At 37.2% G+C, this 24,266-nt stretch overlaps 1 protein-coding gene across 1 annotated transcript in view; it reads right to left on the bottom strand.

Annotated features, from left to right (window-relative positions):
- The window catches only part of LOC107102556 (probable assembly chaperone of rpl4), a 51,359-nt gene that overhangs the window by 24,913 nt on the left and 2,180 nt on the right, over nucleotides 1-24,266 (bottom strand). Inside the window, exons 5-9 of the mRNA XM_015401955.1 lie at nucleotides 21,326-21,435; nucleotides 21,111-21,234; nucleotides 19,000-19,089; nucleotides 17,301-17,369; nucleotides 3,715-3,768 (exon numbers count right to left, since the gene is read on the bottom strand). Of these exons, the coding sequence (XP_015257441.1) occupies nucleotides 3,715-3,768; nucleotides 17,301-17,369; nucleotides 19,000-19,089; nucleotides 21,111-21,234; nucleotides 21,326-21,435 (447 nt within the window). The remainder of the gene's footprint in view (nucleotides 1-3,714; nucleotides 3,769-17,300; nucleotides 17,370-18,999; nucleotides 19,090-21,110; nucleotides 21,235-21,325; nucleotides 21,436-24,266) is intronic.

Below are 24,266 nucleotides of genomic sequence, written 5' to 3'. Positions count from 1 at the left end.
TCCCAGCGTTCCTGCGCACATCGCTCTTCCAGCGCTCAAATAAGTTGTTTTCCGCAATTTCGGTCATAAAAACAAAACAAACCGGCCTCCTGTCTGCGGTCAGCTACAATTTGGGGGAGGTGCAGCGGAGCATCTGCAGAGGAGGCGGGGACGTCTGGAGCCGAGGTATTGAATTGCACTCATTGCACTGATTTTGTACAGTATTTTTGATGGAAGGCCTTTCAGAATCTATAACACTGGGGTATTATGACTTTTCAGTGAATAAGGTTTTAACAGGAATAGGTGGAATGCAACTTTTCCACTTCTGTTATTTGCGGTTGTTTCTCAAATAAAATGCATAACGATATTACAGCTTTCATTGATTTATTTCAAATTTGAAACATTGTCTAGCGTGTAAGGTAAAAAAAATAAAAATTAAAAAAAGTTTATCGCATCGAATCGTATTGTGATGTATTCTCGAGTATCGAAAAGGTCAGGAAATCGATACTGAATCGTGTGATTTACACCCCTAGTATATAAACATAATATGTAAAACAATTTGTGCAAATTTTAAAAAAGTCACATATATCAATACCCAAAGCAGCAACAATAGTACAGGCAAATGGTAAAACAAAAGTGAGGAATTAGGAATTGCAACAGCAGGATTTTCCTCCAAACAAACATTCCTAAGAAGCAAGAAGGAAAAAAAAAACCAAAGTGTTGTTTCTTTATCTTGTAGACATGATGACCTGATTTCAGACGGAGATTACAAGTGCTGAAAACAGATGGCTAGTCTAATTGTAAAAAGTGAGGGAGATGCGTAGAAACATGTTTCAGGGTGATTTGTTAGCCTTTATAAACACCTCACTGGAGAAAAACCCCCTGAACAGATTAAGACGTTGATTCTGAGGAATATTTCATCCAGCTGGACAAAACTTTAATCTGACATGGGAAGTTGTCCAGCTACACAACTTTCAGCTAAAATATGATTCTGATTATACATGACTGATACTAAGAAAGGCTAAGTTCACACAGCAGCCTGAAGTGACCCAAATCTGATATTTTTGCCCACCTGCGACCTGTATCTGATCTTTTTATTACAGTATGAACAACACAGATCCAATTTTATCCAATGCGACCCAGGCTACTTGGCTATGTGGTGCTGAATACGGTATGTATCTGATCTTTTCCAATGCGACCTGTGTCTGAACGGCCAGCTCACATTCATTCGACCTGAACGTCATTAATACTCAAGAACAATCGTCTTGTAAGGGTAGCAAAAAGCAGAAGCAGTTAGAAAAACAACAACCATGGTGGACGATAATGCGGAGACCAGACTTTATTTTCAGCCTTCTTGAAAAGATTGTTTTATTACTGCACTGGCTAAGGTTGGTAAAGAAATGAAAGATTGAAAGAAGCGCTCCAGCACAACAATCCGTGTTTACTTCAGTAAACACAGAGCCTGCTTGCTTGTGACGTAATTGCTTCCTCTACTGAGCATGTGAGACAATGCAGTTCACACTGTAGATCACATACAAGTTGCATTTTTTGGAATTGTGAATGACCACACAAAACAATCGGATTTCATAAAAAAAATTAATTGAATTGAGCGACAAGGGTGTAGTGTGAACGTAGCCAAAGAGGCTTGAACTGGAAATTATAAGACTTATCATCCTAAAAACTTTAACCAGCTTGAATTTGTTACATATTATTTTTTTATTGTATTCCTTTTCGTGGATCTTTACCACTCATAAACACTCTAGTCTGCTACTTTATCACTACTAAACACCGTATTCTGCTACTTTATCCCAGTCATAAACCAAATGCACCGCAGTCATACATATTCATAAGCATACACTAACAAACAAAGCAGATCATTTGATTTTCGTGAATTATGCATAGCTGAACTGAGTACTTAGTTCACAACAAACTATGCTCTTTTTGTTATAATATACATGATACTATGGATCATTTTCTATGCTGTGCAGTCATGGCAGAGCTGGCTGGTTCAACTGGACCCTTCATCGCTATGTCCGTGTGCTTGCTGATCATCATTAGTACCAATGATAGTTTTTCTGAAGTATGGACATATAAACAGTATTTGAAATTCCACTTTGGTTCTTTTCACGATCCATTTTTATACGTTTTTCATTGTTGAACTGTCCACAAACAATGCAAAATTATCAATTTACAATTTGCAAAGGCACAAAATAGAAGTAAACAATCAAAAACAAGTGTGAACTAGACAGACTTAATTTTATTTTTTTATTGAACAAGTCAGACCTGCTTAGCTGTCCCAACCTGAAGACGAACACCTACTATTCTGCAAAGAATGCAGAAGCTAGTTAGTGGTAAGGATACATAGTTTAATCCAAGTTTACAAAAAACATGAAAAACATGATTGTTAGAAAATATATGTTAATGTTACAAGAGCATTTGTCTTACAAGCTGACTAGGACCATTGGAAATTAAGCAGCCCTTAATTAAATGAAAACCAGCTTAAAGAGGGAAAATTTAGCTTTACTGACTTAAATTTGTGGATTTACCCTCTGGTATGTAATTTCAAAGCTTTACATAGGGCAACTTAATTTAGTGCCTTCTGACAAACAATCTTAGTTTCTAAATGTTTCATGGCAAGTGGTTTTAGTCATTACATTTCCTGCTCCTGTCCTAATCTTGTCCTCTATATGTTTTGCCTTAAAAGAGACCTGGTTAGTTTATTATGGTAAAAGGTTTGGATTTAAATTCAGGAGCAGAATTATTTTCTACTATGCAGGAAAGTACATCTGGACATAAATTTCTTAAGGTGGCGTTGTTTGTTGTGATGCATATTTTAGTATATTCACAGTACACCTACACCCAGAAATTGTTGGATAGAAATGCAGTAAAGCAAACAAATGCCAAAAATGTGTCAGTAACAGCCTGCTGGCAACAAATTCCATCACTATCCATTTAAAACTGCCTATTTGGCAACCAAGCTGTTCATCTTTTGAGTTTGAGTGTCTTTTTTTAGGCCTGAATGAGTACTAGGTTGGAGTTAGGTAGCCAAACAAAAGCAGAATAACAGTCAGAAAAGCTAGAAAATAAAGAAACAAATGCAAAATGATGCCAGCAGTTCTTTATGTTTTTACATTATGTATATGAGTGTTATTTTGTATGTATTTTAACTTACCGGTACCTTTTTTTTTTTTTTTTTTTAGGATGACTGTTAAAAGTCTGTCCAGGTAAAGCAGATAAAAAGACCTTTTAGGGCTAATTCTGTTACATTTACAGAACTTATCCCTTCTGTAAATTTAATTTCTAATTTGCTAATTTGTAAAACAAATTTGTAAAACAAATTAGAAATAACTTTGTCAGAACAGTCATCTTTAGGGAGAAATCATGGATGTGATTTCAGGGTTTTTTCCCCCACATTTTAACCCTAAAACTCACTGTTTAATAATGAAGTGTTTGCCAGTTTCCTAAATTAATTACAACAACTCCCAAGGTACTTGCAGTAGAAATGTTAAATAAAGGCTGGGATTTAAACATGGACTTTGTAAAAAAAATAAATAAATAAATAAAACAGCAGTAAGAAGGAGGCTGGATCAAAACATATTTAGAAGATTCTAAAAAATTTTTGTAGCTGGGGGTGAGGAGTTTGGAAAAATGGATCACTCAGTGCTGCACACATAATTTACAACTTACTTTAAACATATTTTACAATTTCTTTCACTTAACATGTATACTGCTTACCTGAACAACTTCATCATCTTCCTCCAGGAGACCCTCCAATACATCCACAGCCATCTAAAAAGAGATTCAAAGAGATAAGACAGAAATCTAAAAAAAATTAATACTTCAATAAAAACAAAATATTTTTCATGCATTAATAGAAAGTATTCTGAGCCATGGCTGTAAATAAATCTACAGAGACGAGCAACATTGTTGTGGTCGGCATTGTTGTGCATCCTCCAGGCAGCTCGATCAATGACAGTGATCAGAGGGTCTGATAAGCATCTAAGGGGTCAGCATCCGCATTCACAATGTCATCAATACCAACAAGACAACAGACACGGCAGTCAATACACACACTCATGAGTTCTTATTGCAGGGTCGATAATCACTACAGCCACTGTCTCTGATGGCCCTTTTAATCTTTTTAACTGATAATTTACCCTCCCTTCACCCCAGACAGAAAAAAAAGGACAGAATAAATGTAAAGATCAACTTGACACGCTGTCCGTATCTCCCCGCCTACGTTCAGAGTGTTAGCGTGACTTCCTCTCTGTAGTGTTCTGAAGAGGCAGTTTGAGGTCTAAAAGGAGCCAAATGTTAGCTGACCTTTGTTGGAGCAAAGTCTGTGGGAAGTTTCCATTACAGCATTCAGAGCTTGGCTAAACTTGGCTGCGTGTTTGTTTAGCTCTGTCTCCCTCCATGTGGTACCTGTGCTCACTGCTGCTTTTGTCAGTGTGTGTGTGTATGTGTGTGAAGCCCCAGGTGATGATATATTGATTTTTGTCAACTCCAGGTTGGAGGCGACCGTAAGCAGATCACCCATGCTGAAGGGCAAGAATAAAAGACATTCACACATCCCCTACATGTGCACACACACACAGAAAGCAAAAAGCTCAGAAGAAATGCGACCAGAACAGGCTGCACTCGTTTCTGGTTAAGGTGGACTTATTAGCTAATGAACTTCCCGTTTTTTTTTGTTTGTTTTACTCCTCCTACTCTGTGGCGTTTCTTTTCATTAAGTCAACGTGGTTCCAGTAATGATAAAGAGGCACAGACTGAGTCGGGTTAATTGAGAGTATCTCGTTAGGAGCGCTCAAACGCGCAAGTCAGAGAGTCAGATGATTGATCGCTCGACCCATTATGAGCTGAGAACCTATTGTCCTAAATTAATTAATGACTGATTAAAAGCACACAAAACAAAACCACCTAATCTCAACCGATGAGGGATGGATTTATCCCTGGTACACAATTATCTCCTCTACTTTCATTTTCTCACCTCAACACATGCATGAAAAGATAGTGGCAAACAATAGATATAAAGTATTTCTAACTAGTGACTTTTTCCACATTATGTCATGTTAAAAACACAACTTCCATGCAATATCACACTAAAGAAAAGAAGTGCGTGATTTAGAACTCAAATTTAAATTCAAATTTTGTCCAAACGTTTCAACTATAAAAATAAAAGAGTTGTCGTGTGTATTTTTTTTTAACGCTGTCTTTACTCTTACATGTCTAAATAAATTCCACATAAAAAAAAACAATTAATAATGAATTTCATCCCAGTATTAATCCAGCTGTTCCATGAAGTCCTTGCAGGTTTATTAGAGAGTATTGATTAAACAAAGTGCTTCATAAATAGCTTGAGCAGAAACACAGCCAGCAGCTCAGAGAAAAAAAGTTATTTAGAAGTTTTAAATGAGGATGGGTTATAGAAAGACATACAAAGCATTGTTTACTCTGAGACAATAATGAACAATCATCTGTAAACTCTGGATGAGCTGTAGAGGTCCAAAACAATAGTGACAGAATGGGCTGCTGGGACCACAACTAGTTGTAAACTTCATAAATCTGAGCTTAATGAAAGAGTGGCAAAGTCAGCAGTGAAATAAATACAGTAGAAGGTTTGCCACATGCAAGGGACAAGGCAAGCATGGAAGATGTGGATCTATTTAACCTTTATCTATATTTAAAAAAAAAACTTGTTAAGGGAATGAAACTTTGCAGATCACCCCGAGGGTTCTCATCAGGATTTCTTATGAGTGTAGCTGGGGAGAATGTTGCAAAATGACATCATTAAATAGACTCGAAATATATTTAAAACTCAATATAAACTTTATAAAACATTTTCTAGTGTTCCAGAAGGCTATTTTAACCTAAACTATCTAATCTAAATCAGTTTTATGTTATCAAATTCAACTTAAAAACAGAGGTACACAGTGGATGATGATGTTTATGACTTAAATGCACAGAGGATCTACAGGTCCTTCTCAAAATATTAGCATATTGTAATAAAATTAATTATTTTCCATAATGTAATGATAAAACTTGAACATTCAAATATTTTAGATTCATTGCACACTAACTGAAATATTTCAGGTCTTTTATTGTCTTAATACGGATGATTTTGGCATACAGCATAAACCAAAAATTCCTGTCAAACAAAATTAGCATATCATGAAAAGGGTCTCTAAACGAGCTATGCACCTATTTGTCTGAATCAACAAATTAACTCTAAACACCTGCAAATGATTCCTGAGGCCTTTAAAACTCCCAGCCTGGTTCATCACTCAAAACCCCGATCATGGGTTAGACTGCCGACCTGAATGCTGTCCAGAAGGCCATCATTGACATCCTCAAGCAAGAGGGGATGACACAGAAAGATATTTCTGAACCAATAGGCTGTTCCCAGAGTGCTGAATCAAGGCATCTCAGTGGGAAAGAAAAAGTTTGGCCGAAAACGCAGCACAACGAGAAGAGGTGACCGGACCCTAAGGAAGATTGTGGAGAAGGGCCAATTCCAGACCTTGGGGGACCTGCGGAAGCAGTGGACTGAGTCTGGAGTAGAAACATCCAGAGCCACCGTGCACAGGCGTGTGCAGAAAATGGGCTACAGGTGCCGCATTCCCCAGGTCAAGCCACTTTTGAACCAGAAACAGCGGCAGAGGTGCATGACCTGGGCTACAGAGAAGCAGCACTGGACTGTTGCTCAGTTTTGCACGTCATTTGGAAATCAAGGTGCCGGAGTCTGAAGGAAGGCTGGGGAGAAGGAAATGCCAAAATGCCAGCAGTCCAGTGTCAAGTACCCACAGTCAGTGATGGTCTGGGGTGTCATGTCAGCTGCTGGTGTTGGTCCACTGTGTTTTATCAAGGGCCAGGTCAATGCAGCTAGCTATCAGGAGATTTTGGAGCACTTCATGCTTCCATCTGCTGAAAAGCTTTATGGAGATGAAGATTTCATTTTTCAGCACGACCTGGCACCTGCTCACAGTGCCAAAACCACTAGTAAATGGTTTACTGACCATGGTATCACTGTGCTCAATTGGCCTACCAACTCTCCTGACCTGAAGCCCAAAGAGAATCTGTGGGATATTGTGGAGAGAAGGTAGAGAGACACAAGACCCAACACTGTGGATGAGCTAAAGGCCGCTATTGAAGCATTCTGGGCCTCCATAACACCTCAGCAGTGCCACAGGCTGATTGCCTCCATGCCACGCCGCATTGATGCAGTCATTTCTGCAAAAGGATTCCCGACCAAATATTGAGTGCATAACTGTACATGATTATTTGAAGGTTGACTTTTTTTGTATTAAGAACACTTCTTTTATTGGTCGGATGCAATATGCTAAATTTATGAGATAGGAATTTTGGGTTTTCATGAGCTGTATGCCAAAATAATCTGTATTAAGACAATAAAAGACCTGAAATATTTCATTTAGTGTGCAATGAATCTAAAATATATGAATGTTCAAGTTTTATCATTACATTATGGAAAATAATGAACTTTATCACAATAAAGTTTCCTTCATATTCAATGAATAAAACAGAGGAGAGTCGCTCTTCTCTCTCTGACTGCAGCTGCTGCGTCTGACTCAGTGTTTTGTAGGAGGGAGGGGCTCCCTAACTTCTTATTGAAGACGCTGACACTGTTTTCACATTGTCACCAAAGTCCCTAACAAGAAAGGAAATGGTCACTAGTCACTTTTTAAACAAAAAAGTTGCTGAGTTGGTCAGCTCAACTCAGTGAGGTGATGACAGTCTAAAAGGTGCACGGTTTGGCGTTTTCAAATCGCTTCCCTCAATGTGTGCAATAAGGAGGTAAATGTGTTTAAAAGCACAGCAGCCGTTACGTTCATTAAAATTCAGGATATCGACTTATTTATTTTTTTCCTCAAAGCTTGCTGTCTGCTGTCAGGGTTGTAGCATGTTTACCTGCCCTAGTGAGCTGAACATCTCAGCAGTGCAAGGTACAGGTTCTCACTTCGCTGCTCTGATGTTTATGTGCAAATAAGAAGGTAAATATGTTCAAAAACAGTTTCTGCTGCCGTTGCACTCATTAAAAATCAGGGTATCGGCATATGTCATTTGTAACTGTAAAAATTTTAGATCAATAATTGGCTGCTCGGAAATGCGCTAGGGAGGAAGCCCAAAGCCAGTCAAAGGGCCGTTACACTCGTAAAACACGACCATATCAGCCTAAGTTTCAACTTAACGGTGATTGTTTTTCCTGCAGCGCCCTCTATGCTGAAATACACTGGCAAGAACCCTGACCCTGAAGACATCCTCAACACAAAGGAAGAAATGGCAGAAGAATCTATCTGTGGGGAATGTTGTTCTTCACCGGGGAGAAACATGTTGGTCAGCATGAACGGGAGGATGGGTGACACTCCTAGAAGTAAATATCTCAGAAGTTGCACAATAATGGATAGTTGAACTGAAGGAAACCTTTAAGTAGAAATATAATAATAGAAACAGCAAACAGTTCACATCAAAGCATAATCATCTTTCCGCAACAGACACAGAATACAAATGTGCAAAACTTTATAGAACTTAACTTACAAAAAAACAACAACATTTAAATCCATTTGCTGCTTTGCGTTTTTCTATTATGTAAAATCCCAATAAAAAAACATCCACATTTGTGGTTATAAAATGACAAAATGTGAAGAAGTTCGCACTAATAGATTGGAAAAAAGATCTGCCAGGGTATTAAACAACAGACAGAGCAGGCAGTTTTGGAGCAGTAAAAATAGAACAAGAGATATATCTAGAAGCGAGGACAAGTGAGCAATGATAACCATTATATCGTCTCCAAGTTCTTAACTACGCTGGTCAGCCCAGGGGCGAGTGATTAAAGATTCAGAGTTGTTAAAGCTGCTTCACGCTCTAAACAACAACAAGATTAATATTTCTGTGAAGATAAGAGTAAAATGGGGAGTGATAAAAATTAAAAGAGGGAGAAAGTTGGAAAGGAGGGGCAAAAAAAAAACAAAAAACAAAGATGCACATTAATATAAAAAACAAAACAAGTATGCCGTCCTCCTTATTTCAGGGCTTGTATAGCAAAAAAAAATAAATTAAAAAAGCAGCACTCTAGGGAGGAACTCATTTATAATGTCCATTGTGCTCGAGTGCAGTTAGTGTGTTTGTGTGTGTCGTCTTCGGGCAATGCTGTTTAACAGAATCATTTTACTGGAGCATGCGGCAGAGACTGGAAAAAGACAAATCACTTTACAAGTGAGGGCGCGCCATAGCTCACACACATGCAGACACACACACACAAACAGGGACAGCTACGGCGAAGTATATTAATCTGGGAGAAGACTATGCAAACTCTGCTCGTAAGCAATATTGGAGAAACAAGCACAACAAAGGGAGTCTAAATTTAAAGACGGAAGCATTTAATAAATAAATAGAAGCAAACACATGTGACAAAGTGAGTAGGTGCTATCCACCAGCTTGTATGACAACTGAACTGAAAGATGCCTTAATGGCTGTCAGGAAAAGGTAGCTGCCCGTTTTCCCGTCTCCTGTGTGACAAGTAAATCAGCAGCGATGATGGACGATGATGATGATGACGGTTGTGTGTGCGTCTGTCAATTTAAGTGAGAAAACAGGGAGCTCTAGAGGACACTTAGAGATGCAGAGGAACATTTTTTTCTTATTAACAACAAAGTGTCTTGATGCCTGTCAGCTGGGCTTCAATAATGTTTATACCACATTATATTATTGTTATATAATTTTCTTTTGTAATGGGTAATAAGATCAAAACCAAACCTAATTATTAGACTACATTAGAATAAATTAAGCTAATTCCTTTTAATTGCAAATATTTACATATAACTGAAAGCATATATCGACACTATGCAATAAAAAACTTCTATCCTCTTTTTTTTTTTTTTTTTATGGCCACTTTAAATCATCGTTGGCTTTTTTAACCCTCAAGCCTGGTTGTAACAGTTTGTTGCTACAATTATGGTTATCTCCAAGTTCTTGCTAATGCATCGAGAAGTTGCATCATTGTTTCCTTATAATGTTTATTCCAAAAGATCCAACCTCCATCAGTCCCTTCAGCAGATAATATCTCCTGCAGCATGATGCTGCCACCCATATGCTTCACCACTGGGACGTGTTCTCAGGCTTGCAAGCTTCCATCTTTTCCTCTCAAAATGTAATGATGGTCATTATGGTCAAACACACATCCTGACCACTAGAAATTCCTCCTAAACTATTAAAATGTCTTTATTAGAGAATGCAAAAATGTATTCTGGGATAGTTTGTTTTAGCTTTCTATGGTGTTGTTGAAGTAATACCTTCTTCCTTACTGAGCGGCCTTTTAGCCCATGTGGAAATCAGACTCATTTCATAGAGCATAATGACACTATGTCCAATTTTAAGATTTTAGCAAATATGTCTTTAGCACTAAAACACTATTCATTAGTGCAATTCTGTTTATACATTTAGATAACAGATGACATGAAACTATGAGACATTTGCAAATTGTTCCGATGTGTGAGCTGGTCTGAAGTTCACTTTCTGGAATCTTTGCAGATTTTTTTAGAGTGCATGTTTATGTCACACAAGGACACCGTGTTTTAGGCGTTGCCTTTAAACTCATAAGCCGTGAATCTGATAGACTCACATGTTGTGAATTGAGTTATCAAAAAAGCAAAGTTATGATCATGGTCTGAACTTTCACAAATGATTCAAAGGTTATGATTTTACCTTTGATTCTGAAGAAACCAATAAAAATTGTTAGACCAATAACTCCATTATTAAGTAAACAAATATTTTAGTAAATGATAAATGACTCAAAAAAAGAAAAAAACAAGTTCATTTTGTACAACAAAGGTAGGAATCTCTCTTTATAATTGATTTTAAATTACTTTAAAATCCAAAACTGTTTCAGCAAAAAATAATGAATTAGTTGTAAGTGTAAAACAACACTTCAAAAGATCTACAAGATATCTAATAAAAAGCTATCCTCTTCACTTAAAACAGTGATAGGATTAGTAGAACTATCTTAATGAAAATATAAGCTGTATAATGTTTCTCTAAAACATTATACAGCTTAATATATTTGATAGCAGTGATTAAACTGCTTTAAATCTCACATTGACAAACAAAATATATAGCACAAATTAATGCTGCTCACTTAAGTGAATCTTAATTGAAAGAGTTTCCTATAAATTATGGAAAGTCAACTTTTTAAATGTATATAAAGCAATAGAAAGCACAGAAAAACAGACCCATTCGTGTTATAAAAATGATCAGTTATATTTATTTTGTAGAAATTTGAAGGAGTGCCAGTAAGTGTAAAATGTTCGATTTTGTAAAAAAAAATAATGTCTCAGAATATTCAAAGGTGTTTTTCCTCAGAGCTCATAATTATTGGCACTGTATAAGGGACATGTTTGGCAAGTATTCATGTTTTGCAAAAATTCAAAAGGGGGAAATTATCTGAATATGTAATTTTAGCTAATCTTTCTTAGGCAAACTAAAGAGGAAAGATCATTAAATGTGAAATCCTTTCATGAGGGAAAACAATTTTTTAAATGCCGCATCTTTGGAACAACTAATGATCAGGTCCTACTTTCAATCACAAACCATTTATAGGCCATTTTCAATTTTCATTATAAGCTTTTAATATTCTTAAAACAAGAGTAAAAGCTTAACTTTAAAGTGTTTTTATTTTCTTTTATAATAATAAACCAGAAACTGCTACAAGAGATAAATCTGCTTTAAAAAAAAAACTCATCAGAAAGAACAGTTGGAAACTTTCCTTTTATGTAACAATTTTTTTCTATGGCTAAACTAACTTTTTCTCCAGCTCCTATATCTATGAAGATATAGCCAGTGAGCTACGTAATCTTCAGAACATCTTAAATGTTCTTAATGAGATTAAAATAAAGGAATCTAGGGTGGCCAATCAATGAGAGTAATTTATGGTTCATCCTCCCTAAATAACGCTATGGATGTTTGAGCTTAATGAATCCTTGAATTGAATCATGCTCCTCTCTCAAACAAATAAGCTTAGTTGTCTGTCTGCTCGATGAAGAATATTTCAAGTTAAACAAAGAAGAATTTCTTTCATTGTGCCACAGAATTTGTCTTTTAAAATTTTTTTTTTAATGTTCCTCTTCATCTGTTAGGTTTAGATGTTTTTTTAAATAACTTATAGTAATTGTAAAGGTGCATCTTAATAAATCAAAGTGTTGTTGAAAAGTTGGTTTCTTGGATCCAACTGTCAACCTCCTTGTTTTTTGCCACTCCTGAACAATAGTGAGCATCAAAAACATAACTAGAGGTAAGGAGAGAACAGTTCCAACTGTTGCTAAGTGACCCAAAATACTAGATTTCACATATAATTGGATTATTGGGGTAGCCCAGTCCCAGATGTACAGAATCCAAGCTGTTTAAGGGTCCACTGTCAAGTTTCTAGTCAGTGATGATTGCAGGATTCATCTGCTTATGTTGGTCAACTAAGTGCAATCTAGTCTAACGTCAGCTGAGTCTATTCCGTCTAGTTTAAAGTGATACTGGTTTCATTTTCCAGCAGCACCTGCACCCACTGTTAAAACCAGCCAAACAAATTGAAGGCATGATTAAGTTACATTTTCACCTTAATATATTCTCTGCTAAGTTCCTGAGGTGGTAATCTAAGGGTGGCAGTGCTGTGGTGCTGCTCTTGTTAACATGGACAGCTTTACAGAAACCCAATATAAAGCCAGTGGCTTCACATGCCTCACTATGCCCTACTCTCTAAGGTTGGGCAATCCGGAAAGATTTTCCAACTGATATTCGTCAGTCCAACAAATGGAAATTCTCGATAAATTTGTGCAGGAGACTTTGCTGGTAAAGACAAGCACAGCCTAAGAGCATGTCTTCTGCACCGCTGGTTATATTGTTTACCATCTGCATGCCCTGCTAAAACACAAGGTAAATTGTTTTCCGGTCATATATATATGTTTCATCCAGTGACAATCGTTTCCTCTTTTCCAGTTGTTCTGACTATATAATTTTGAATTTGTTTTTTTTTTTTTTATCAAATCTGTAACAGGCAGAGCTGCCTGAAAACACAATAAAAAAATGTCTCTCTGGTTCTGGTTCGGCTGTTAAAAAAAAAGTTTGGTTTGGACCAGTTCTTCCTTTCCGTCTTAACTTTAAGTAGATAAATCGCTGCTGCACGGTGACAATGGGGAAATGAGTCTTTTGTCGTGGGCAGCGCCTCAACCTGAAGGGCTGAGTCTATCGTAGATGGTCAATTGATTCGTCCAATCGCCTGCCCTTACTACCCACAGGTGATTATAGAGCAATTGTTTTTTTTTTTTTATTACTCATGTGTTTATTACACAGTGAAGCCAGCAAAGAATTTGCAAAGTATACCTTTGTGTAGAGAGGAAAGGAATAGAAAATATGGAGCAGATCAGATGAATTTAATTCCCTTTGGTTATTAAGAAGTATTTTTGTACTGAATTAAAATGAACTGAACAGGGCTCACAGGAGTAAAAACTTTTTAGGTGAGACCTGTTATTGGACCAGTAAGTACCATATCTGCTAACCTCTATCAGACTTACTATTATGAATTCATCTGTATGTGAGATTTATTAGAATATCACAATAAAACATGAAGAGGCTGATTCACCTAATGAGAGTAAAATAAAAACGGGTTCCTTGAGAGACAAACTTAAACATAACTGACTTGTATAAAAGTAACAATTTTCAGTGAAAAGCTTAGTCTACACTATTTTACATAATAGATATTGTAAAACATTCCCACCTCTTCAGATATTTGGCTGAGGCAGCACCTGTAGCTTGGTGCTGTGTGGTTGCAGAGGGCTCAAACCCTCACTGCATTGTTGACATATTTTAAGCAGAAGGAGCCACAACCACATACCGGCTGCATATATTGAACAATACATGAACTTTTTCATTAGGTCTGAAACTCCTGCATGAAAAATCTGTTTTGCTGGTCTAATATAATATTCTTACCCATTGCTTTTTATGACTGCAAGCCTTAATCATCAAAATAAACTATGCTTAAAATATTCCACTCTATAATAAAGCCAATAAGTTTCAGATTTTTTCTGCCTTTTATTCTAATTACTGAGGAATGGCTGCATATGAAGCAGAACCTTTTTCTGTTTGGTTAATTTGGGTTTGGTTTGTTATTTTTTCCCCCTCTTAACTAGACATTGTACAATTTTAAAAGGTAATAGGAGCAGAGTTGATTTTTCACTGAGTCAAAGATCCAGGTGTGTCAGCTTCTTGTTTAAACCATCAACGCCTGACGAGTTCACAGCTGATGAAGTGCTGTCTGACACCAAGAGACGGTCTTGGGAAAAATCATTTTAGGTGATTGAATCTGTCACTACAGTACAATAAAGACATTTTAACCACTTCTTACTAACAAGAAAGGAAATCTAACACACTGATCATTTGGCACAAGCAGTTACAATTTTTTTCTTGCTTTGAAAAAAGGATTGGAATGTATAAAAACGTATCCAAAAACATCCGACAGTAAATCAGAATTTTTAACTATTTTTAAACATATCTAAATATAAAACAACATCTAAACTATTGATTATAAAGGGAAATTCCTAAGCCCAAAAAAAACTGTTCATAATCATTTAGCACTCTGGACATTTGGGTTTGGTAAAGTATGAAAACTGCTACAAGTAAATTTATTTGTTTGTTTACTTGCTTCAGCAATATTGTTTCTTTTTTACTATAATCTGATTTATTTCCCAGTTTGCAGATTTAGAGATAAACATGCAAAATGAGTTTTCTTCCTTAAACATAAAAGTGCCCGACAACTGTCCTTTAAAAATGACATATTTAAAATCTAAATATGCAACCTAAACAAATATCTGTGCTATAATATGGATGGATGGCTGGATGGATGGATGCTTGGGATAGTGTACAGATTAAAGAGTGAACCAATAAGCAGAGCAAGAGATGGATGACTAGAAAAACAGACAGCTGGACGGATGAATGGACCAGCAGATCTATATGCACTGACTGACAGATGGATTGATTGAATGATGGATGGACATATGGATGGTATAACAGACGGACAGAATAACAGAGTAATGGATCCAACTGGAAATACAAACATGTTTCCATGCTTGCAGAAAACTCCTGGCTTCCTGGATTTTGTATCAACACTTTAATAAAAGCTCGCCTGTATGTCACGCATCAAAACGTATAGCAATCAATGAAAAGTGAGGAGGTTTCCTACTCGTTGATCCCAATCAAATCTAAAGCCTGATATATGCACAGAAACCAGGCCGTCTGCATGTGTCATAGTTAACGCAGATATGCCCCCCCTTCCGCAGACACTCTAATGCTCCACCCCAAAATTGTAGGTGACTGCAGACAGTGATGCAGACAGCATCGCAGGGAGGAGAGAAAGGAGGCCTCTGATTGGTCAATTCTACATCCCTCTACACTATGCGTATTTCCTGTTTGGTACCTAATGGCAGAAACTGGCTGTAGTGCCGTCCACAATGGCTGGCACACCTTGGACATCATTCCAGACACCGTGCAGGATGCTAGTTTGTAGCTCTGTGCAACGGTCTGTTGGTTTGCACCCGAAGCCAAAACTCGCAGCGCCACGGCCAGTCTTTTGGGAACACTCACGGATGAACTGTGTGTTGTCTGGGGTTTGATGAGAGTGTTGTAGATGTCGAACAAGCTCGTCAAACCAACACACAGACACCCACAGCTAGTTTGTGATTGTCCCTCTTGCGTTTGGGCGTAGAATAACCTAGCGCAGAGCACGCTTCAAATTTGGGCATAAATCAAAAATATCTGCTTCATACCAGCGACAAGATAACTGAGACACATGGCTGTGGGAGTTTACACAGCTCTTAAGACTTGAATCTGAGGAAAGTTATTAATTAATATTCAATGAAAACGTGCAAATGAAAGTAAGATATTACTTTTCAACCAAGATTTATCATTATGATTCAAAACATCCCCCCAGATAGACCCTATTTCTGAATAATATATTCAGCTGTAGTCACAGGAATATCGAGCTGGTTGGAGATGGTCTCATAGCCTTTACCTTTGACATGATTGTCTATAATTTTCCTTCTAATCTCCAGAGATAACTCTTTCCTTTACTTTGTCTGGTTCATGTTGAGTGCGGTGCACACCATGTCACCAAACAGGACAGCGACTACCTTTAGCCCTATACATAGGCCCACTGACTGATTACAAGATTGTAGACACAGCTTGATTTCACATGTCCCTTTGGAGACATCATTTTCAGTCTTCTAGAGGTACTGTCACTTTTGTCCAGGTCTGTTTTATGAGTTTATTTTCTTTAAATCATTTGGTTAAATCATATTTGAAAAGCAACGTCTGATTTTCATTATTTCATTTTTATACAATTATTTTCATATACTACTTTTTTTCTCCAATTCAGGTTATTTCTGTGTCCATTGTGGGATTTTCTTTTATTAAACAAAGGGTACCATCAAGTTTGTCCATGCTTGTATGTATCAGTGTTGGTATATATGGAAAATAATGAGAGATTATGAAGCAGTGAGCATAACCACAGCTCTGGCATCAGGCTTGATGACACCAACAGGAGGATGAAGACAAATGACATGTCAGAAACTATGGACTGAAACGCTGTCATTTCACTGATGCACCTGACAGCACATCTCCTACTCCAACTCCCACACACATGCAAAGACATAACAGCAGCCAAACCATTTGGATGGGAGAGTAAAGAAAAGAGAAAATCATAAAAAAGAGACACTGTGCTCATTTCCTGTCAGTAATAACCATAAACCACCCAACAAGATTGACTAGAAATTAATCATTGGATCACAACAGAAAATTGCTACACTGGCGTCGGTGTGGCAGTCATCACAGAAAATGACTTCAAGCGTTAATGATTGTTAGGAGGTTCAGTAGCAAACTGAAGGCAGCGAGCCACTGAAATTGAGACCATTTAAACTGGAAATTGATGAGTGATTTAGCAGATGAGTGTGCCGTTTCAAAGATATGGCAGCAATTCATCAAAACAGGGGTTCATTGTGATTTTATTCCCTCCATTTCTTGTTCTCCCTCTCCTCCCTCCTGCACCCCCCTCGGTCCCTCGCTCTCTGTAAATACCACTCTTCAATTATTGACACTAAACTCTGAAGGGCATAAAGTCCAGGCATGGCCTTCCCACCTCCAGTGCTATTCAGTGGAAAAGAAAGGCACACGAGCACACACAAAGAAATGCCAGTCGCCCTCCTGCCGTGAACCACGCACAGACTGGCCATAACAGAGCGTGCAAGCACATCACAATGCAAACACATTACCTCATACTCCTCAGACTCGATAAGCAGTTTGGCTGTGGTGATGCGAGACTCGTACGGAGGGATCTCATTCTGGAGAAAGGGGGGAAAAAAAGAGGAGAAAATAATAAAGGGGGACCACCTTTGGAGGAGTGTTTACACGAGCGACATCAAACAGAGTTCTTCCTTCCTTTTGTCTGATAATAACACGATCCAATTTCAGGCTGCAAAATGCTCCACAGCTACATGGCTGTTAATCTCAGTCAAAGTGTCAGCAGGCTGAGTTTGGATCAACCTGCGGGTGAAGATAAGAGTCATAACTGTGGACTCACAGGGGGTTTGTTCTACCAAATCATCACAAAGACTCTTCCTATATCACATATTCTTTTCTTTAAATGAACTTGACTATAATTTATTTGGAGATATTAAAAACTGGTACCGCAGCCATTAGAATCACTACTGGTGCTTTCTTTCATATCTGCTGTTTTTCTAAGCACTCCAACTTAATGGCACACATTTGTGAAGCACCTATTTCATCATTTTACCTTTCAGCATCGCTAATTCATTATCTCATACCTTTTTATCTCTACTGATGTCCTTAACGTCTGCTCCGAAGTGCAGTGTGGCAATCGGACTAGTTAAAAAGGTCTTTTTGAAATGATGCTCAATAAAGATGTAGCAAAAACCAGAAATTGCCCGGCTTGACAGGCCAGGAGGGAGTTCAGCAGAAACATCTTTACCCAATAAATCATCAAAACCTCCATCAATTCATGCAGTGCACAGACATAAATTGGTGAGAAATGCTTATACAATGGAGCAATAGCATAGATTTGCTTTCGTAAAATAAATGTACTTTTATCAGATTATGTTAAAATATAATTATATCTTGAATCTTTGGTAAAGGGACAACTTCCTTTTCTAAATTCTATTCCTTGTTTTAAATAATTAATTCTTAATTCAGTCTTATTCTAATGTAAAGTAAAATAATTTGCATTAAGGGTACATTTCCCTGTATTCTTAAATTCATTAATAAGTGTTAAGGCTATAACAAGAATTTTGCTGTTTAAAAGCAATGAGGCTTATAGCATCGTTCAACAAATTAATCGTTGTTAACCGTGATGCAATTGGGGCTGGAACAATTAATTGGATTAATTGTGATTAATCGATTATTAAAATCAACTGATTTAGTAATTGATTAATGGTTAACAGGAGTTCAGAGACTGCATAATTTGCCTTTAGCTAACAGAGTAACCCACTTAGAGCAGTATTTATATAGAATTGTAAAAAAAATATCAAAAAATCTTCTTTAAGGAACCTTTGGGTATCCGATTATTAATCGATTAATAAAAAAAAAAAAATCAAAAGATTAAAAGATTTGCAAAATAATCTTTAGTTGCAGCCCTAGATACAATATTTGTATTCCCTTTCATCGCTGCTGATGGCAACACTCTTAATTGTAGAGGCTGTTATTAAAAGAAACTTTAAAATTCAGAGGACAATGAAGATCTAAGAATTAAATTTTTATGAATATCATTGACTACTCACAGCAGGAAGACATGGAGGTTAATCATTTATCTTCTTTCTGTTATTTACTGACAAAACATATTAAGCTCAGATCTGTTTTTAGCAAGTCAATGCTGTACAAAAGCACATATCAGAACTTGGCCACAAAATTCTGATCAGCGCATCTCTTTACTCTATCACACCCTGAAAACAAACTCACCCCTTCTTCCTCTGTAGCACTGGACGCTACACTTTGTTTGTAAGCAGGAAGCCACATCCCAACACTTTTTAACAGGTATTCCTTCCCTTCCTAAAAAGAAGGCAGAAAAAGTTGTGTTCAAAGATTAAATCATCCAAAATCTTTCCAACATGCCTCCTGAGACAACTAACAAGTTAGCAACGTTGTGAGCATGTATTCCTGTATTATATACTGTCTAGTGTATTTATGTTAATGAAAAATTATTATAATAAAATCTTATTATTCTTCATTATAATAAATGCTGTTAAGTAGCAAAAGAAGTTGGTCAGAGGAGATGAGGAAAGTGTGGGAAAAAAGCTGGGGCAAGCCTGACCCCTACAGCTTGTATCTAGGAATGCAGTTCCTCTTCCCTTTAAATATGTGTGAGTGAAAGTCTGACTACCTGTAAATAAATTCACGGTGGATGTATTGCAATTTTATATCCATTTTTTTCTAATTGTTGTTGGATCAAAGTCATTTTTGAAGCTTTGAACAATGATCCAAATAAGGCTGTAGGATGTTTCCTGTTTCCAACAATGTCAAAAAAATAAACAACATGAACTATAATTAAATGTTACTTTCATGCTTCGTTAAAACTCCATCAACTCATAAAATCCCACTGTGACACAGATGTAGGATATGATGTAAATGTTCCCCTTTAGGCGTTTTTGTCAATTTTAACCCATGATAACCCACAGTGATAACTTATCAACCTCCTCCTGGGTTTGTGATCTAATGATATAATTACCAACACTGAAACGAGTCTCGCCAGCAGCTCTGACAGAACCATGCTTTATTAAAATTGTTTTATATATATATATTTATAAATTACATCCACTGTTAAAGGATTTTTAAATCATACATTTTTTTTTACCATCCACATTATATTGGACCATAGGCTGTAAAATGGTCAGGGAATATTCCGCACTACTGTATATAATAAAATATATAAGTTGAATCAACTATAATCTGTTTTAGTTTAATTTAATGAAAATATGTATGAAAGTTTATTTAATTTAAACAATAGAAAATATCACACTAAGACAATTTGTAAAAAGTCATTGTACAAGGGCACTAAAAATTAGAGGTACACCAATCTATCAGATAAAGATCAGAACCAGGGGAATATCCTTTTAGAAATTAGCATAGCAAACAAGTTTTAAAAATGTGTTTTTTTTTTTTTTTTTTTTCCACTTGCCAAATCTTTAAAAACAAAGAACTCTCACCACTTACAGTCCATAATGATATCAACCAGCAGCAGGCACCATTATGCCCATTTTAAAATCAAAGGGGAGAAAAAGTAAGCAAGCACTAAGAAAAACATTCTTTGACAAATTAATTTTGGAAATCGTTTAAATCTTTCTTTTAATTTGAAATTTAAAAAAAAATTTTATCTATGGTAATATTTCTACTCTTTAGCATTATTGTGCTTAAAAAGACAATCTGAATAACATTTGGCAAAATAGTAAATCAGAAATAGGCATCAGCCTGAAACACTTAAAAAATTGCTCCCTACAATTAAAACACTGTTTATTTTATTTTGAAATTTTTTTGGAGAAAAACATTTTCTTCTTCATTCTTATTAAAGCAGCTTTAAGGTGTTCCTTTCAATTATCTGAAAGCATTTGTTTTGCAGCATATATACATATAGTTTTATATAAAAAATAAATATTTATATTAATTAAAAGACATATGTTACAAAGCTAATTGATTATATACTATATCTTTAATACATTTGATTTGGGATTTGTTTAGTTTGTGAAACACATCTTTTGATGTGTTTCTAAAGCGAAATTCATCTGGGTTCCAATGTGCTAAAATTGGACAGTTGATGTGGTAATTTTCCCACAAGCTGATTCCAATGTGCTTTTTCATTTCTTTCAATTTATCAGATGACTACATGACCTCAATGATCTGCCCAGTAATTAACATTCCTGTTGGCATAACCCATCTGTGATTGTGTGTTAATGTAAGTGTTCATCTGCTGATTAATGGCACACAATTCAATCTGCTCAGAATAATTAACTCGGCAGATCCCTTCTTTAATGTGGCGATAACTCATCTCGAGTCTCTGTGTGTGTGCAAGGACTGACCTGGTTTCTCTCTGTGCTGAACAGGTAACTGGCCATAAGCTGGAGAGCCTCTGGGTTGTCATGGTGATACTGTAAAGCTTTTTCAATGAACTCTCTGCACTTGTCTGCAGCTCCCTCCTCCATGCTACAGTCATGAAGAGACACATTTGGACCCATTAGAAATGACTGGAATGTGAGATGGGTTTTCAGTAGTATTACTTTATCTGCTGCAGTACCAGAGGTCTGTTAGGTAGATCTCGGCCAGGGAGCAGTAGGCCACGCTGACATCCTTTGTTGAAGGGACCTCGTCCTTCTCATCCGTTGTTCCGGTGGCTCCGTCCTGAGCCTGCAGGAGAACAGCATAAGAGAGATTTGAGTTACTGATTATGATATCAAACATTTAAACTGTGTGAATAATGAACAGGCAAGTTTTTTTCTCCCCATTAATAATTACATAACATCAGGGAAAACCTGTCCATTCACCCAGAGGAACTTCGGTTGAAAGGCCTATTTACACTAAAAACATGGAAGAGTCAAGCTGGGAAATCAGATTTATAAATGAATAATTCAATTCAGTTTATTTATATAGCGCCAATTCACAACATCATACACTCATTCAAATTGACTCAAAGTTTTCTGCCTAAGAAAAAAACAGTTGATTGCATCGACTCATTGACTGGAACGCAATCCCTCACCCTAAGCATGCTTTTAGGAACAGTGGAGAGGAAAAAAAAACCCTTTCAACAAGAAGGAACCTGCCATCTGCAGATGGGTTCAAGGAGACAGAAGCGGGCATAGAAAAAGAAGCAGAGATACAAAAGGCAACTGTAAAAGACGGACCGTCCAGGAAACAACCAGCCAGGCAGACGAGCTACGAGCCAGTTCCCATGTCAGAGGATAAAGAGAGCACATCGAGCCAGTCACAGTCAGAGAAACAGGACTACACTGATAAACAGGACCATCTCCAACATCTATAAACAAAGGTGTTGATGGCAGCAGCACAGCTGATATTTCTCTCCAAGGTGGTGTAACAGCCTAACAGGAGTAGACGAGGCTAAGCTATTATGAGAAAAAGCAGAGAGAGCATAACGTTAGAGATTGAACTAACAGATTCTGCAGAGTGGGAGAATAGAGATTGAATGAAGCAGAATGATGAAAGGGTTCCCTATGTCCTCCAGAAGTCTAACCCTATAGCAGCATAACTATAGAGATAGCTCAGCCTCTCTAACTATAAGCTTTATCAAAAAGGAAAGTTTTAAGCCTACCCTTAAAAGAAGACAGTGTATCTGCCTCACGGCTACAACTGGTAGCTGGTTACACAGCCTGATAACTAAAAGATCTGCCTCTCATTCTACTTTTAGAAATTCTAGGAACCACTAGCAAACCTGTATATTAAGAGCGAAGTGCTTTGATAAGTAACATAAGGAACAATCAGATCTCTGATATAAGATGGAGCTTTGCCATTTAAGGCTTTATATTTGAGAAGGAGGATTTTAAATTCTATTCTGGATTTAACAGGAAGCCAATGAAGAGAAGCCAGGATAGGAGAGATATGATAGGATAATTAACAAAAGTCTAGAATTCCCCGTTGTTCTTCAGTGCAGTACATAGGCTTTCTTTAATGTCACACAAATACAAGGCACAGAGATTTCTTCTCACTTCCTTACATGTCCCAGTCTGGTGTTTCAGCCTATCAGAAGTTAGGTTTTTTTCCTTCCTATGTTGCCAAACTATCTTCTCCAGTGTCGTCTCTGAAGCTTGAACTTAGACGGCGGGTCATTTTCTCCACAGGAGATATTTCCTGCACTATAGTCATCAACCGTGTCAGACCTAGAGTCACTTTTCAGTCATTTACTTGTAATGGTCTTTTCAGCACCTGATATCTGTGTTTTGAGGAGATGGATATCCTCACTGTGTGTCTCCTCACTCTCTAACTAACCCAGCGGATAGAATGTGGGCACTCAGGGATTCGTAACCTACTGCATCTTCAAGAGCCTGAACAACTCGACTCCAGTAGGTTTATATGTTTGTCCCCTGGCATATACCAGATTGATACGTGTAGTTCCATTTGAGGTCTACACATTTTTTTTCTTGAGTGTGCGAATTCAGAAATCTCACGACAACTAATCTTGCTTGCAAAGTAAATATTCTAATACATTGCAAAATAATATAAGCATGGTTGATTGATTAACTTTTTGATCTCAAAGTTGAAAGATTTACTCTTTCCGTTGACTCAAATAGTCAAAAAGAAGGTGGCCAAAAGAAGAAAAGGTGCACAAGTTATTGTAATAGTAATAGTGTCGCATCGTAGAGTCTGATGTCACCAGGGATGAATGACCTGCGGTAGCGCGTCCTTTTTATGACGCGATGGTTGTTTATCTTCCACAATGTATCCAACATAATTACCGTTTTTTGTTTTTTTTTCCTGTACTGTGTACAGAATAACTTATGCAATTGAGGTGTTATAATATAATGCATCTAATTTTTCCAACCACATTGCCTCCGGTCTCTGGAGCTTGTGGAGGACGGCTGAGTTCTACACACTGAAAGCCAGACGCTCTTAGACAGTTTTACATGTAATTCTGACTCCAACTGGAACTGTAGATTCAATAATTCCCATCTGATTTTTGTAAGCTTTTGTGGAGCTTAGACTCCATGTTTCTTGGCATTTTCACCTGTGCCTGTAAATAATTTGATCAACTCATTTCCTTTCGGTGGCATTTTTTTCCTTAATCTTAGCAGAGAAAAAAAAAAAAACTGTCTTAGCTGTAGGCTTGTGATAAATCCACCTCTAAGAGTGTAGAAAAGCCGTTATTCCTATTCCTTTCCATCCCATTAGAAGACAAAAATAAATAAATAAGACTTATAATTGCCAAGCTGTTATTTAGGTTTCCAGTCCGTGATGAAAAAAAAAAAAAGATTTCGTTAATTTTTGACAAGTAAAGTTTTAAGCTAAAAAGAAAATGCAACGCTTGCATTTCCTGATGTTGATGACCACAGGAAACTTAGGCATCTATAAGGTTGCCTCCCCCGGGAGGTGTTCCAGGCATGTCCTATTGGGAGGAGGCCCCATGGAAGGCCCAGGACACGCTGGAGGGACTATGTCTGTGGGCTGGCCTGGTATCCCCTTGGGGTCCCTCCAGAGCAGCTGGAGGTGGTGTGTGTGGATCGGGAGGT

The sequence above is a fragment of the Cyprinodon variegatus genome, unplaced genomic scaffold (assembly GCF_000732505.1).
Source record: "Cyprinodon variegatus isolate N-32 unplaced genomic scaffold, C_variegatus-1.0 Scaffold2, whole genome shotgun sequence".
NCBI lineage: Eukaryota > Metazoa > Chordata > Actinopteri > Cyprinodontiformes > Cyprinodontidae > Cyprinodon > Cyprinodon variegatus.
Note: the sequence above shows the minus strand (reverse complement) of the source record. Positions and strands in the feature narration are given on the sequence as shown.